General features: G+C 41.8%; 1 protein-coding gene across 1 annotated transcript in view; it reads right to left on the minus strand.

Annotated features, from left to right (window-relative positions):
- The window catches only part of cadps2 (Ca++-dependent secretion activator 2), a gene marked incomplete at its 3' end in the record, with an annotated part of 138,305 nt that extends 122,329 nt beyond the window's left edge, over positions 1 to 15,976 (minus strand). The window contains exon 1 of the mRNA XM_083893187.1: positions 15,836 to 15,976. Coding sequence (XP_083749313.1) covers positions 15,836 to 15,856 — 21 coding nt within the window. The 5' untranslated portion in view covers positions 15,857 to 15,976. The remainder of the gene's footprint in view (positions 1 to 15,835) is intronic.
- Positions 15,977 to 16,681: the final 705 nt, after the last annotated feature.

The following is a 16,681-nucleotide window of genomic DNA, read 5'->3' on the forward strand; positions in this document are numbered from 1 at the left end:
CACAGTCACAGGCAGTGATTAAATACATTACTATATACTGTATGCTTAAGGCTTATTCCTTCCGACCTTATTTCCATGCTCATAAATTATTGTAAAGCGAGAACACAGACATCCTTTTAGGCCCCAAACTCGTCGTCACGTTGTTGATTTCCCAGTGTAATTTGATAGAAATGCTGCACAAAGCCATGTTTATTCCTGCTCACTCGAGCTGGTTTGTCGTTTTGGGCTACTGTAGAAAGATGGCAGTGCAAGATGGCAGCCTCCGTATAGCAGGACCCTTGCCTGCTATATCTTGATTACTGAACCATTAGTAAATAGTTTGACTGTTGCATTCAGGTATTATCATGAGCTTTCAACACAGACAGAAGATCCATCACCTTTATTTTTAAAGCACTATCTTGAGTAGGGTTAGCCCTGAGCTGAAATGTAAACTTCTCCCACACCAACTTGGGAAAACCTTCCTTATATTTTTATGATATATTTTTGTGCAGAAACACATATTAGACCTGCTGTTTCGGTCTGGTCCATGTGCTCCATCGGCCAATTGGTCCTCACTGTATAATACATCATCATTGCTTTTCTTCTGAAGAGTTTATTTTATTGATGCCTCAGATGCAGATATCACCCAGTCTGAGAAAGATTTCACCACATGGAGGTGTGAAGATACAATCCTTTTCTGCCTCTGTCAACAATCTTTCAACTTCTGTCTGAAAGTAGTCAGACAAAGTAAGTTTGGTTATGTTAAAATACAAAAACAATAAGTGATGTTAAAATGAGTGAACTCCCTGTGTACTTGAACCATTTCTGCTTCTTCTTTTCTCAACTTGTTTTTCATCTGAATGAATAATGGCTAAAGTGCTGTTCACCAGCGAGGTGGATGTGACCATGGTGCTGAGTCTGCACCAACACCAACACTGACATTATGTTCAGACCCTTTTTATTTAGATAGTGATTCCTGGTTCAGATCCAAGAATCTGCGCCTTGGTATCAGAGGAAGGAAGCATTGCTGAGGTAGCTGCTATCTCAGCCATTTCCTGATATTGTATTTAACTTAACTTCAAAATACAAATGAGAAGAGAACCGTGTGTGTGTGTGTGTGTGTGTGTGTGTGTGTGTGTGTGTGTGTGTGTGTGTGTGTGTGTGTGTGTGTGTGTGTGTGTGTGTGTGTGTGTGTGTGTGTGTGTGTGTGTGTGTGTGTGCATTCTCTGTTTTGCACTGAGGCAAAGAAAGAAACTCTCTTCTCAACTTGAGCTCATTCTAAATACACAATTATACAGCTCACCTGCCATATATGCAGTGCTTTTTCTACCACACATCAACCATATCCATTCACACGCTGCTAGCAAAACCACGTGGTGCAATTTAGGGTTCACCGTCTTGCTCAAAAACACATCAACAGGTCGACTAGCTTAGTCAGAATTATTGATTTTCTCCTGAGCTCCAAGGCAAGGCTAGGGCAGCCAAGGTAAAGAAAATACCCCTGGAATTTAAATAACTAAAATATGATAAACATGATGCAGTGTTAAAATGTCAGTGTGTAAAATTTGGGTAAAGTTTGGCAGAAATTGAAGATAAAATAATCACCTAAATTAGCATTTTATATTTAAATTAGGATCCTGGTGAGCTTTTGACAGGCCAATATTTTGGACCAACATGTTTTTGCAATAACCCACAACTGACAAACTAGACATCTTTTGAGTTTTGATACTGACTGAAGGATAAATAAGCTCTAAAAACACTTAATATTCATCTTCACCATGCAACTTTACCAACATGCGCAGCTAAAGTTTACACACTGTACATCCACTGACACTATGTCACAGGAGGTAGTGAAATCCCTCTCTAATTTATGCTAATCACAGTGTTTGGTTTAATGCTCAATGATAATCATCATCATCACCAGGGAACTGATGATGTTGAGACCTATTTTAGTTGATATTCAGCCCTTGTTGCTGTTGGGGTTCAGAGTAATTACTGCACAAAGGAAATCGTATATTAGTTTAATAGTGTCGTACTATTATAGTATAGTAGGTTTGATGCAGGCAGAGTGAGACTGGGAGATAGAAAAGCACATACACAGATAAATAAAGAAGCAATGTGCGAGTGGGTGAACGTGACGCGTCGTGTAAAAGTGCTTTAATAGGATCAGAAAAGGCATATTATGAATAAAGTATATTTACCTTTCATGTGTATTAATAGGATCAACAGCTAAGTCGGGGCTTTCCCTGTCTGTTCACCCAATTATTACAAGGGAAGACAAAACCAGCATCAGCAATCTTGGTTTCATCAAGGCATGATGATGATGCCATGTTTGGTAGATCTGGCTGTTAAAGGTTAATTTCAGCATTTTATTTTGGGTAACTCGGATTAAATGGCAGTGCCAACAAGCTGTTTAACATGAGAAAGTGCAAGTCTGAGGGCAAAGCCATGCATTGTGGCTCAGAGATGCAAGGAAACAGATGTTACACAAGCGGAGGAATCTGTCAAGAGCATCTCCTTTAATGACTGTGGGTGAATTGAGGCAATGAGGTAGAAAAGCTCTCCGATGGGTCACAGCGGGAAACAAGAGCCGAGAGAGAGGGAGGAAAGGAAAAACCGGGGGGATACGCAGGGATGACGGAGGAGAACACGAAGAAAACAGAGAGAAGAGGAGGAGGGGGATCTGAACTGTAGGGAGGAGAGGATATGACTGAGAAGAGTGGACGAGGGAGATGTGGCTGTGACTTCACCAGTGCAGAGATAAAAATAGAAATGAAGCACTTCCTCAGCTTGTCCACTGAGGCCATTTGAATCAATTGATCATCACTGTGCAGGGGGAAGTTGAAGTCTTTTATTAGATTAGAGCCTCGAGAGAGCCGCAGCCGTGGTAACACAGTCCCATCCGCACAACTTTGTCAGCCACACACACAATGCACACCATTGTCACCTGCCGGGGCGTGACAAAAGGCCAAAGAGACGCCGTTCCATTTTATTAACCATTATACCAACACGAGTCACAGTGCAGGCCAGAAACCTCCAGAAAGCAAGGATTAATCAAGTGACTGCACAGCTCCAGGCTTTGACTTTTCAGGCATCAGAAACCCAACAAAGAGAGCAACTCATCTTTTATGCCGATTCATTTTTTATGCAAAAAAAAAAGGTTTAAAGGCCATGAATTTAGAGAGAGACAGACTTCAATAAGAAAGACCTTGAAATGCAGACAATAAGGATAACTCACGTAATATTAGTTGATTGGATCACTCATACACACTAAGAAATCAAAGTATGAGACTGTACCTAAAAAAGTACAAATGCTTTGTCGCTCCAGTACACTATCAGGGTACAAGCACTGTACCTTTCTCAGTGTGTACCAATCAGTTAATTTCTGTACCAGGACATAAAGGCACATGTTTGTCAATAGGGGTGCACAAATGTTTCTTTAGAGGTACAAACAAACAGGTACAAAAATGTACTAATTTTAAAGTTACAGTACTTGTACCCTGATAGGGTACAACTGGAGCGACAAAGAATTTGTACCTTTTTTAGGTACAGTCTTGTATGTCTTTTTATGTTGTTCACTTGATGCTTCTGTGTTTGTGGTTATTCAATTACACCATAAGTCAGGTCCTAGAAGAGCACAGACCAAGTCAATGATTATGGACATTTAAAAAAACAGACATATTGGCAACAATGGCTTGCTTTATGATATAAATAGAATATTATGATGGTCCATAGTCACTTATACAACTAAACGACTCGGTCATATGAAGGAGCATGTGGCCGGTGCTCGTCTGCAGTTTCCATGGCACAAAGCAATTGAGAGTATTTTTATTTCTACTACACTTTCCATCACAGAGCACATCCTGCCTCCACATGCCTTTATGTTCAGGTCTTTCGTATCTCCGACAACCTTGGTATTGAACCAACAACCTTCCATTCCAGAAATGCCCACTCCCACACAACAGGGAAAGGCTAAGTTGACCATTTTGTCATCTTCTAACCGACAAATGCAGCGTATGTAGGATACAGGCGTATGTGTCTAGACCAGGGGTCACCAACCTTTTTGAGATGAGAGCTACCTTAAGGGTAAAAAATAATATGGAGGGCTACCACATTAACATTTGAGTATGAGTATTCTGACCGTGTGCATGAAGTACATTATGATTATTAAGAAAGCTAGTCACAAAATTAGTATGAGGTTTTTTTCTCAACACTAAAAATGTATTCAAAGAATTGTATAAGCTCTAATGACATTGATCAGTAAGTAAGAATAATGAAATATGATTGGTGCCATCAAAGAAAAGAATAAGAAATGACTCGCAACTGAAATGATCAGAGAGAGCGAGCATTTTTAATGACAACGCCGCTGACAGATGATTCTTGTGAAGAGAGACGACGGGACTTTTCCTGACAATAGTCATACGCTGAACATATTTATTATGCGAGACGTAAACATAATGACAGCCGACAGCGCCTTTGAACCTCAGCCACAAGGATAAAAGATAACAAAAGATGTCAACTTGTCACTTGAAACCATAGACCAAATATAAAACTAGAAAAGCACTCGGAGAGCACAGACCTCCGCCAAGGCAGCTCAGACCCCCAGAAAATGTAATCACTTGATCCTGGTCCCATTGCGGACATTTCCTGAAAATTTTATTCAAATCTGTCGGTGACTTTCAGAGATATGTTGCTAACCGACAGACAGACAAACAAACAAACTACGGCAAATATATATCCTGGCGGAGGTCAATAATGAATGTAGTCTTCCGGTTAGTTAGCTGAAACCAACTCGATATGACGCAATATGCTGAAAAGCAACCAGGAAGGGGACTCTGCTGGTTGCAAAATGACTGTTTGAATGGAAGTCTACAATTCTACGACAAACAATCAAATCAAAACTCGATATTCACATGTGCAGATTCTCCTTGGCCATTAATAAGTCTCCATACCAGGCAGGTAGCTCTGAATCATAATGAGAATGTCAATTATTTTCATAACAAAAAGATAAATACACTTGCTCCAGGTTCTCCGTTTTCCTCCCACAGTCCAGTAACATGCAGATTTGGGGATTAGGCAATTTGGACACTCTAAATCTAGAGTGGACGGTTGTTTGTCTCTGTGTCCCTGTGATGGAATGGTGAGTGTACCCCCCGCCTTGTGCCCTATGTCAGCTGGGATTGGAACCAGCAGCCCCATGACCGTCATGTGGAGGATAAAGCTGGATGGATGGATGAAGTTATATACACTGCTGCACCGGTCCAAATGAGGACAGTAAACAGTTGGGAAATATCTGGAAGTATCCAAGCATTTGATGTCAACAACAGCCGTGTAGGAAGCAGCGGTGTGTGTGTGTGTGTGTGTGTGTGTGTGTGTGTGTGTGTGTGTGTGTGTGTGTGTGTGTGTGTGTGTGTGTGTGTGTGTGTGTGTGTGTGGACCACTTTGTGAACTGTGGGCATTATGTGTGCACTGTTATCAGCTGAGAGCAGAGGCGCTGTAGGGAAGAATCAGCTGTGACAAACCTGGAAGACAGTTTCCCTCAACAAAGTAACAGTCTTGTGTCCCCCCGTCTGTTTTCGGTTAAATGGCAAGCTGCATCATTCATTCCAGGAGCTCCATTTATTCATGAAATGCATTTAGAAATGTTTAAAAGGACATAAATCTCACGTGTGTGTCTTCAGTGCAGGGCTTTAGCCAAGACGTGTTTACGTAGGGTAAAGATTTGAAGCAGGTGGCAACCTATAAATAATGGACCCAGAGGTACAGAAAGTGAAAATAGGTATATGCAATACTGACACATACTTTTTCCTGAACATATCACAGTATTGATAAATACACAATATCCTTCAGTTAGGGCAGCAATTAACTATTCTTATCATAATAAATTAATCTGTCAATCATTGTCTCAATTAATTGGTCCATAAAAAGCTGATGAAAAATGTTGATTGTTGTTTTCACAAACCTCGAAATGATGTTGTCCTCAAATGCCACAAACCAAAATTATTCAGCTGTAACGATAATGAGGTTTTCTCTGTTATATGGAGTAAACAGAGCAGAAAATATTGACATTTAAGAAGCCGAAAATCCTCCTAACGTAGTGTCCAACAACAACCTGAGGTACAACAGATTAAAAGGCTATCTTCTCCTGTTTCTTTCATTTGTATGGACTGAGATACATGTGAGGATCTGCATGGAGAGCACATAAAATAACCCCTGTGTCTGAGGGGGATCATTATATTTACAGGGATCAAAGAGGGTTAAAGCATGGGCTGTTTACTGCAGAAACCCAGAAACTAAAGTAGTTAGAGGAAATAACACAGCAACGGTTCTGGAGTTAAAACAAAAAAAGTTTCCAATGTTCCGTTTTGTTTGCGTGTACAAATCTAAAACATAGAATACATACATAGTATACGACTTTATTGTATGCACCATCCGGTGATCCTCTGCATAGAGAACATGGACAAGAGGCTGAAGTAAAAGCAAATTTTAGCCACTTAACAAAAACTTGCCAAATAAAAATCTACATCCACTACTCAGTCTACCATATCTCGAAGAAGAATATGTCCATTTCCTAAGATACCGTAGACTTAAACAGGCATAGATATTACTGAAAAAGCAAAAATCTCGTTTGTATCCGCTGGTAATCTCAAGCTGGTTCACAGGCCAGGGGACACACAAAATGTGTCAGTACTTTAGGGGTGTGGTGGGGGGGGAATGGATTCACATAAGAATCAGGATTCTAATCATCCACAATTCTGAATCTATTCCTAAACTTCAAAAATCTAGCAGCTAGCCTAAGCTGTTACTTATGCAAGTTATTTTTGTCTCAAGTCTGCCTTTGTGTGATTATTACATCAGTTTATTTACAGATCACATTATCTTATACAAACTGTATTGTTTTGATGCCATAATTTGCCTTAACACACTATGAATTGTCTTAATTTCTGAATCGAGAATCGATTTTGAATCGAATCTTGAGACACCCCTACAGTACTTCATACGACGACACATTAAAAACTGAATAGTCCCTTTAAATGTGAAGTGTGTAGTGCATTTGGCTTACACTGTTGTGCTCCCGAAATGCAACACAAAGGGCTTTCAGGATGAAATCAATCAATTTCAATCGTACTAACAAAGAATAATTAATTATTATATTCATAATGGCTTGTACATGATGATTGCCTTTGTTAAAACAAGTCATTGTTACACTGAACGCTAAAGCTTCAGTGGTTTGAGGTAATTTGATAATGTCTGATAAGTGACAAATATAGAGAGGTAATTAAATGGTTTAAAATAGGACAAGTGAGTGTGGGCCTCACAGGGAGGAATCTGGTCTAAAGTGATGTGAAGGATTCAGCTATTGAAAAACACACTGACTGCTTAAACAAAAGGCATCATTTTCAATTTCAAATGCTTTCCCTGTCTTTGTGCTTTACCTCGTCTCAATTAACAGTTTGTGAGAATACAAAAGGAACAATAAGTACAGTACAACTGTGTGGGCTGACACTTATCAATGCCACTGATCCTCAAAATAAATAAATAATAATAATAATCCATATCAATTCATGTTAATTTCTCAATGAAACATGAGACCTACACAAAGGAAATATTTGGTAAAAACAAAAAAAACTCAAATCTACTCGTGTAGTGGCTGACAGACAGCTGGTGAAAACTGAACATTTCAGTGGGGAAAAAAACCTTGATTAACAGAAAAGCTCAGGCCCAGCTGGAGCCCCAGTTTTAAACACAGCGTGATACAGAGGCTTCCTATAAAAAGACAAAAAAAAATAAGAGGAATTAACAGAATCACAATGTGCTGATGCACAACAACCAGAACATGTGATTGGACAAGAGCTGCACCGCTGTGGAAACGACAATGACACTCTGGAAGAGAACAGTGGAGAACATTGGCTGTACACCACCTTGTTATGTGTGAATTTGGAGAAGCTCAATAAAAATCCTAATGAATAAAATACTGGGACATGATTTTTTTTTTTTTTTTTTTTTAAAACAACAAGTTGGGTCAAAGATGGTCTCCATAGTTCCCATACCACCCAGATGCCTAATGGTGGGAGTGCTCACATCTCCCCAGTGCCTTCAACCCCTCTGCTTACCACACAGCAAGCAGGGACATGTGGGGGCGACACTTTGTGATGGACTAGCATCACATCTAGAGGGCGTTGATAACTTGGAGAACCGGAGAGAAGCACTGGCCAGAAGTGTAACCGACACTACCGTTCAAAAGTTTGGGGTCACATATACATTTTGCCCTTTCGTCAAAGAACCAGCAAAACTGTTTTCAGCTGTGCTAACATAATTGCACAAGGGTTTTCTAATCATCCAAAAGCCTTCTAACGTAATTAGCAAACACAATGTACCATTAGAACACTGGAAATGGGCCTCTATACACCTATGTACATATTCCATTAAAAACCAGACGTTTGCAGCTAGAATAGTCGTTTACCACATTAACAATGTATAGAGTGTGTTTCTGATTCATTCAATGTTATAATCACTGAAGAAAGCGCTTTTCCTTCAAAAATAAGGACGTTTCTAAGTGAGCCAAAACTTTTGACCGGTAGTGTACTGATTTTTCCCCATAATGCACCAGGATAATCTTTCAATTACGTCGTCTACTTCTTCCTACCAACGTCATTACGTATCGTTAAGCATATGGACAAACAACTCTAGTCATTAATAGTCATTAACTTTTTAAGGACTGAACGTATGCCCTTACTCATCGTAGAGAAGTCAGACAACAACCACATCAGTCGGTCTAAACAAGAGAGCATGACTCAGAAAACAATGGCTGGTGTCAGAGGACTGTCAACACGTCTATTGTAGGAGATTTAAAGCCACTCACTCCAGAAGAGTTCCTTTAAACCTTTACTTCAAAGACAAGAGCCTGTCCTCAGATGACAAGCTAAGAAGTCCACTCTTCCTCACAGCTCTGAACAATTCTGGGCTGAGCTATTCAACATTTTATCAGAGACTGAAGGGAATCTTTGTTTCTCACAGATCTGCACAAACATCACCCAGTCATCATTTTAAATATGAAAATGACAATGTCGTGTCAGTATAAAATCCTACAGATACCCATCCCTACCCATCTGTTGTGATGACAGACCTCGCCGACATCTGTCGGTCATCATAACGGACAAAAAGCTTGTGTTGTCCAACTTTGGCATGAGGCAAACGTACAGCACAAGCTCCACACTTGTGCAACATTTTCTCTTTCAAATGTCTGCATCTGCACTTTATTTTTTAATTTTAATACATGGAGACACAAAAAAAGCCTTTGCAGGGAGAACACGGAGCAGGCCGTCATCTCCACAAATGCTCTGTATGTGCAACAGCAGTGTTAACACCTCCAGAGACTTCATTAGTCACCGGAAGCACCGGGCGAGACTGTGTGCTGGTGCCGCTGCTACAAAGGGACATGATTGTGAGCCACTCAACCTGTACATATTTATTTTTAATGGTGACTTATAAATATCATAGGGACATTATGTCTTGAGGGCTTATGGCAGTGAGGTGTTTACCCTGTGTAAACTACTTCGAAGAAAATGTATCAGGTACACCTGCAAAACCAGCTGCATAACAGGTGACGGGAGGAAAAGCACAGATGTGAATAATCAAATGAGTTCCATATAGCTTCCATGTTTCAGGGTACGTTCCATCTCACTAGCGTTCTGTTTCCATCAAATTGGACCAGAATTCAGAAGATTCAGGAAAGATTATGTGTGGGAATAAGTTTGCGAAGGTGAGCAGTAGGTGGCAAAAAGTCTGAAGGATAAGAAGACACAGTTTGATGACTAGCGATTCATTTGATAAATAGATAAAAACAAAAAGGTAAACATAGAAAGACTTGCTGTTGCTCTCAAGGGAAATGTTCAGTAAAGTTAAGTCTAGAGTCAGGATTTGGCTATAAACTTCCATTGCAAATGACTCCGTAATTGTTTATTTTTTCACAGAAAATTACATAATGCAATAAATACGGTGCTAGAGGAAGTCAAAAGGTCACCGAAGTCATTAGGATTCACCCTCTGGCCGTGATTACTGTGTGCATTTAATTCCATTGCAATCCATCATCCAATGGTTACTGAAGACAGGCTGAACAACAGACCAACATTTTCAGCTCGGGAGCCATGCTGCATGAAAGAGAAAGAGTGATACTGACACATGTATGGCCCCTGCCACCCCACCACTAAAACAAATCTGAGAGGAAAACGCTGCAGCAAACACACACGCTTCCATTTTTCAGCATCCATAATTTCAGCACAACACCAGAAACTTTTTGAACTCAAGTTGTTTTGTTACTTGTGCATGTTTTTCATCATCTCCACTGTAGCAAAAAAAAACATCAATGTACAGTATAAAATGACTGTATTGTAGCGTACTGTACAGTCAGAGAGTTTGAGCTGAGGGCTACCCCCGTGATGCTCTTCACGGAGCTCCCTGTCGAGAAATCCTTTCACATCTCAGAGAGGAAGAGAAGAGGAGGATGATGAGGAGGAGGAGAAGAGGTTACATAACCCTATGAGAAGCGCTCCATGTCAGGGAATCTGACAGGGGGGGGAAGTAGAGATGACAACAGAGGACGGAAGCTGCCTTCGGCAAATTTGTGGCCAAAACTTGCGCCCACTACCCGCCACAAAAAAAAAAGAAAAAACATACCTCCACATCAAGAGAAGTGGCTCCTGACATCAGAGAAGCGAAGAGAAAAGAAGAGATGGTGTTTATCTCGTTTGTGTAATAAACAGCTGCCAGGGGATTAGACATGGGCAAGGGAAGATGCGTGGGTCTCCATCAGGAGGGGGTTTCTGCACTCGTGGTTTCCCTGCTCCATTTGTCAGGCCCGCTTAGAAACAGGACTAAAACAGAAACGGCAGGGGGAAGACGAGGAGCAGGTGGGAGTTTCCTTATGATGCCGTAAAAATACCTCATATAAAATAAAAATAAAGGATACACTCATGTCTAATTTTGGCAACTTAACTCAACTAGATTATACCCTTAAACTATTTAATCGAGGCTCAAATATTGCAGCAAAGACTGGAGGAGTCTGCAAGGTCAGAGGCCTGGACAACATTGCTCAAAAGTGTGAAACAGAAATATACACAATTTTCAGATCCAGCAGCGACTCATTGTCCAAAACCTGAACACAGGAGCAACAGGAGCAGCTCTTAAAATTCACACTTTGAAAGCCAGATGTCAAACCTTCAGGTTGCTCTTTTGCTAGAGTAGTGCTGCTGCTGCCAAGCACACCTCAGCCAGATTCCAGTAGAAAAGATCTCGATCAACCATCTGAGAACAAAAAAACTTCATAACTTCTGCCCCCTGTGGCTTCATAAAAGAGTTTCACTAGAGTCGTTTGGATTTATTTGCCTGGTGTACAAAGAAAAGCAATAAAATGATCAAAATAGGATAAAAAATTAATGTCTCATAATGCTACATGGTCTAGTCAAAGTCGTGCACGTATCAGATTACATTTATAGCTCATTTAAGGAGCAACCAGTGAGCTGCTTTACAACCAGAAGGTTATTTATGTCCTCTACTCTGGAAGTTTTGTTTTATTCTTTGTTCGGATCTAAGGAGCATGAGTGAAAAAGTAAAGGACATATTTTGATTCTGTTGGTGATGAGGGAAACTCTCAGAGTGCTTTCTTTCGTTAGCATCAGAACTTAATCTCACTGAAACCTCATTGGAAATAAGCATCCATTATTTTACCTCGATAATATTGGATGAAACTTGGACCGTTTCCTTCCTCTTCTCTGATACAAAACATGCCGTATGATGCATTTCTGGAAAGTTTCATCAGTGCAAGGCACTTTAAAACAAAAGGCCTTGTAAAAAAAATACAAGACAATATAATCCACACTTCTACATTTTTTATTTCTCACAACTCCTGAGACAATCCTCACACTTCAAAGTGTCTGCTTCACAGAACGGTACAAAGGCCTGCCCTGCGCACAACAGAAGAAGCTAGAAGCTGCAAAAGCTTATTCAGTCCAGTGTAAACAAGGAAAGAGTAGATGTTGCATGGCTGGTTTCTCTGCTTCAGTGTCACTAGAGAACTTCCCCCAGAGCTGTACGGTGTGTGTGCAATCAGTCTGATTCATACCTGTGGAAGCATACAGTCCCCCTCTACTTATCAAACCTCCAACACCAAGTTAATTTATTATTGTGGATTGGAAAAACAGCCTCAAAAAGAAAATAAATATGATTTAAGAATTACTCTTCCAACTACAACTCCAAAGAATGAAACTTCCAGATTGTTTCACCACAACAGCTTGTTAGTGAATGAAAAATATTCTACAAAATGCTGTAGAGGACACAGAGTCGTCAAGGCTAAAGCCCAATTTATACTCCTGCGTAAAGTGCTCTGTGTAGGCTACGCAGAGTCCTCTGCGTCGACGCAGAACCTGTTGTAGAGTCTCTGCGTCGTCTCCGGCTGCACCGAATATTTTTTAAGTGTCCGTCACTCCGTCAGGGGACAACGGAGACGGCAAGAGCTGCGATTGGTCCTCAGGACAGGCCGAGCGAAGCTGCTCTGTGCCGGCTCACAGTGAGCACCGAGCGTCCACAGAGGGCGGAGCTGAACACCGCCGTCTTCGTCGCTGCCGAACTATAAATACGTCATATCTTAACACACACAGCACATGTTTAGACTCTAAATGGCCAATTTCTCGCCTCAAATTATCTTAAAACTGCGTTCCGGGACACAGAAAAGTGACATACGGCCACTGTTTCAACAACAACAGTCTTTCTCCCTCGGACGCCATTGCTCACTGTAGCCAAAAGCACAACAACCTTGTGCAGCGACCCCTACTGATCGGGCGGGAAATTGCAGCGCCTATCCGTCACCACGACACAGAAATATAAAGGCTCGAGTGGTCTACGTGGTGACGCAGACGGATAACGCATTACGCAGTCGGAGAATTATAATGTGGCCTTAACACAGAAACTTCTCTCAGCCAGGTAGAAACAACACCAGCCCAGGGCTGCTCCTTTGATGTATTCAAGACGACAAATTAGAGCACTGTGGTCAACTGTATCAAAGGCAGCGGTCAAATCAAGCAGCACAAGGACAACCCAGTTACCAGAAACAGTGGCTAAAAATATGCCATTAAAAATATTTAATAGTGCAGACTCTGCGCTGTGTAGGGTTTTAAACCTGAACTGAAACATCTCCTGAATCCCATTCTAGACTAAAAAACAATGACGGGTAAAATATTGATAAAAAAGACAACTTTCTCCAGGATTTTATAAAGGAATAGAAGTTTGCTCTGGTTACCACACTAGTGGTGAAACTGTACTTGACAATAGCCAGGACAGGAGGTCAAAAAGTGGAATAAACCCTCTTTGAAAAGGTGAGGGATGATGACAGGGACTCATGAGATATCATGAGATAAATGTTCTAGATGACACAACTTCATCAATCCTCACAAAGCTCAGGAGGAAACTTCTAGACTGGACGATTCTGGTATTCTCAGAATGAATTTAAAATTAATCTCATGGTGCTGAAGAGGACACAGGATTTGTGACAGTTGGATGTAATAATTACAGAGAAATATGTTGTCTTTTCGGCTTTTACTGTGTTCTGGTACCACTGCCAGCTGTCCTTCAACATGTCAAAGGATACCTTATCCCTCCTCCACCTGACATAAGGACTGAAGTGAAGATTTGAGACGCCTGGTTTTTAATGGAGTGGAGGGAAACCTTATGGTCAACTCCTTAGTATTAAAACAAAAGGAGGATTCGGGGTTAAAGACAGCCGATAACTGAGCAGCAGTGAAAGGGTTAAGCGCGAGCTTTAACCAGACATGGAAGCGAGAAATCAAATAAAACTGGCTTATGATCTGAGAACACTGCATCATAAAGTTTTCAAATTAACAACAGAGTACGATAAGATTTACGATAATACGATAAGGCCAGGTCAAGTGTTCATGTTGACTGCACAAGATTAATGCATCAATTCGGCAAAGAAACCGGAAAGGTTGTTTATAAAGTCAGGTTTTTTAACCTGTCTAAAATAAATAGAGAAGTTATCTCACATTTTAAGACAGCTCCACACTAAACTAAAGTTGTAACTTGGGCAAATTCTTCTTTTTACTACATTATAATTTTTTTTTGTTATAGAAAAGTATATTTCTTGCCTGCAACTTTTCAAAGCCAAGAAAACGTGTGGCTACCTGAGTGGGGCACACTAATCCTACAGCTTTGAGTCAAACAATCGTCTATGACTGGTCTGCTTTCAAAAGAACACCGCAAATAAGATTCACAAAATGTCACAAATGGACGGAGACGTCATTTCATTCAGTTACACACTGGAGTTTTCTTTCCACGTCCACGCCGTCATCATTAATGACTTCCCTGCAAGGTGAAAGCCTGAGGAGTGAGCATCATGGAGGCCCACAGTGAAGATGCTGAAGGCTGCGTTTGAGCGTGGGCCGGTACCAAGCATCAGTTTGCATCATTAACTCCACCTCCAGAGCAAGCACGCAGCAGGAAACAGACGGGACTCGAGATGACTGCGATTTTTCTGTGAAATGTTAGAATTAGTTGTGTCTTACTTCATGTCCTGTCAACTTTTTGTCAGTTAAGACTCTGCTCTGAACATTTACAGTTACTAACCCTCATTTTGTGCTCAGATGTTGTATCGATCAGTGCTCCAATGACTCCCTGTCTTGATGACTCCCTGTTTGTGTGCTCATAGAAATACACAACACAAAGCTAAACAAACTCATTCCAGTGACATGGACGCAACGAAACTACCACATCAGCCCTCTATCAGAGTCTCGAGCGGATTCATCACTTACACAAACACCTGTGCTGAATATAAACGGCCTCACCTGCATGTTTAATTTAAACACCAGGAGAAACTCATTAACAAGTTTCCCCGGCAGAACGAGTAGAAAGCCAGAGCGTCATAAGTGGCTTCCTTGCTCGCTCCATTATTCAGAAGCATGCAGTTTACAGTGCTGCCCTCCAGCACTGCAGAAATGCATTCATCCGAGTCTAACGGAGACAAACCCGAGCACAGTTATTCACCCCATCAGTGGAATGGCCATTGAATGTGATGCAGCCAAGGACGACGCTTCAATGCATCCCTGCAAAGCACTAAGTCCAAAAACTGAAAGAGAAATTCAGAGAATAAATAAACACCACCTTATGTTTTCCTCTAAATGTTATGCTTTAATTATTTCTTATTCAGTGAAAGCCACATTGTGGGTTCAATGTGAGCTCACATCATGTACTTGTAGTTTGCAAAAAAAAACATTTAATAGAGGCATATAATACTGGCAAATGTCTTAACTCTCCGGCTCAGCCATCTGTTTTTCATAATTCTGTTTTCAGGGATATAATGTAGTGTTTTGTTGTTGTTTAAACCACCTTGAGAATTCAGAGAGCAGGCAGTTCTGTTCCAGTGCAGATGCCACCGGTTTTAGTGTAGTTATACTGCTGTAATAAGGTGGGTGGTTGATGCTCTTTCTAACAACCACATAAAAACTACAAAGAACTAGAAAACTAACGCCCGGATCTATTCTAAAGTCGATTCCAGATTTCTTTCCTTCAATTTTAAGATTCAGATTAGGTTTGCCAACAAAGACAGACGCGGCACACATGCATTTAAGACTTAAAAAAAAAGTGAATAGAGGACATTTATGGTGGATATAATACGAGCCGAACTATTGCAAAGGCACTAATATTCCATGTAGGACTCAAATATTAGTTGTTTGACATGAATTAGTTTGACAGTTCATTGAGTCAGCTTTAAATCGGCATATTCTCAATGGAAGTTCGCAAGCGCCTCTATCCAAAACAACAGGTGCATGTGTGCGGATGGCGGACTCACCTTTTGCTGCCGCCGGGCCATGTCGGTCGGCTGCTTGGCGTTGAATGGGTAGGCTATGCACCGCAGGACGAAGACATAAATCTGCAGTTTAGTTTTCCTCTCCTCTTCCTCTCTCTGGATCCGCTCACGCTCCTTCCTCTCCTCCTCCTCACTCGCAGCGCCGCTGTCTTTCGGACCTTTGCCGGAGACAGCCCCAGGTGCAGCAGGCTGCTGGCCGCCCGCTCGACTGCTATTTCCCCGTTTCACCGACACGGAGGCGCCCGGTTTCCGCGGAACCTCCTCCGGCGCAACTTCTGAGTCGGACTCCCCGCCGGTGTCTTCGCTGGAGGACGGGTCCAGCATGGTTGACAGCCCGAGAACTCCGGTTCACACCGACGGAACAAAAAAACAAAACAAAGAGAGAACAACTGTTTTAGTTTGTTTGTTTTAGTCGACGTGGCGTTGACAGCTGCTGCTAACCGACCGCGGGTCTTGCCCTGCCGCTGTAGGTCGTGTGGTTTGAGGCGAGGACTCGAGAGGTCCGTCGGTGTTTTGTGTGGAGGGTGGGGCGGGGTTTTAACGGTTAATATTCGCAGGTTGCCGCCGCCGCGTCCGTCGCACCACCATGTGTCGGAATGGCAGCGCGCGCCCGCTGCCGCCGCTGGCTGCTGCTGCTGCTGCTGCTGCTGCTGCACTGTGCACGCGCGCGCTCCTTCGCTCCTGCCCACAGGTGTGCAACCTGTAGCTGCAGCCGAAGATAGGGGAACTGGGGGAGAGGAGGTCTCACTCTGTGTGTGTTTCCGTCACTGTGAAAGGCAAGGCAAACAACCCTAAAAGCACATTTTCTCTGAGGGGATTTTCAGCAGA

This window comes from Microchirus variegatus, assembly GCF_963457635.1.
Source record: "Microchirus variegatus genome assembly, chromosome: 8".
Classification (NCBI taxonomy): domain Eukaryota; kingdom Metazoa; phylum Chordata; class Actinopteri; order Pleuronectiformes; family Soleidae; genus Microchirus; species Microchirus variegatus.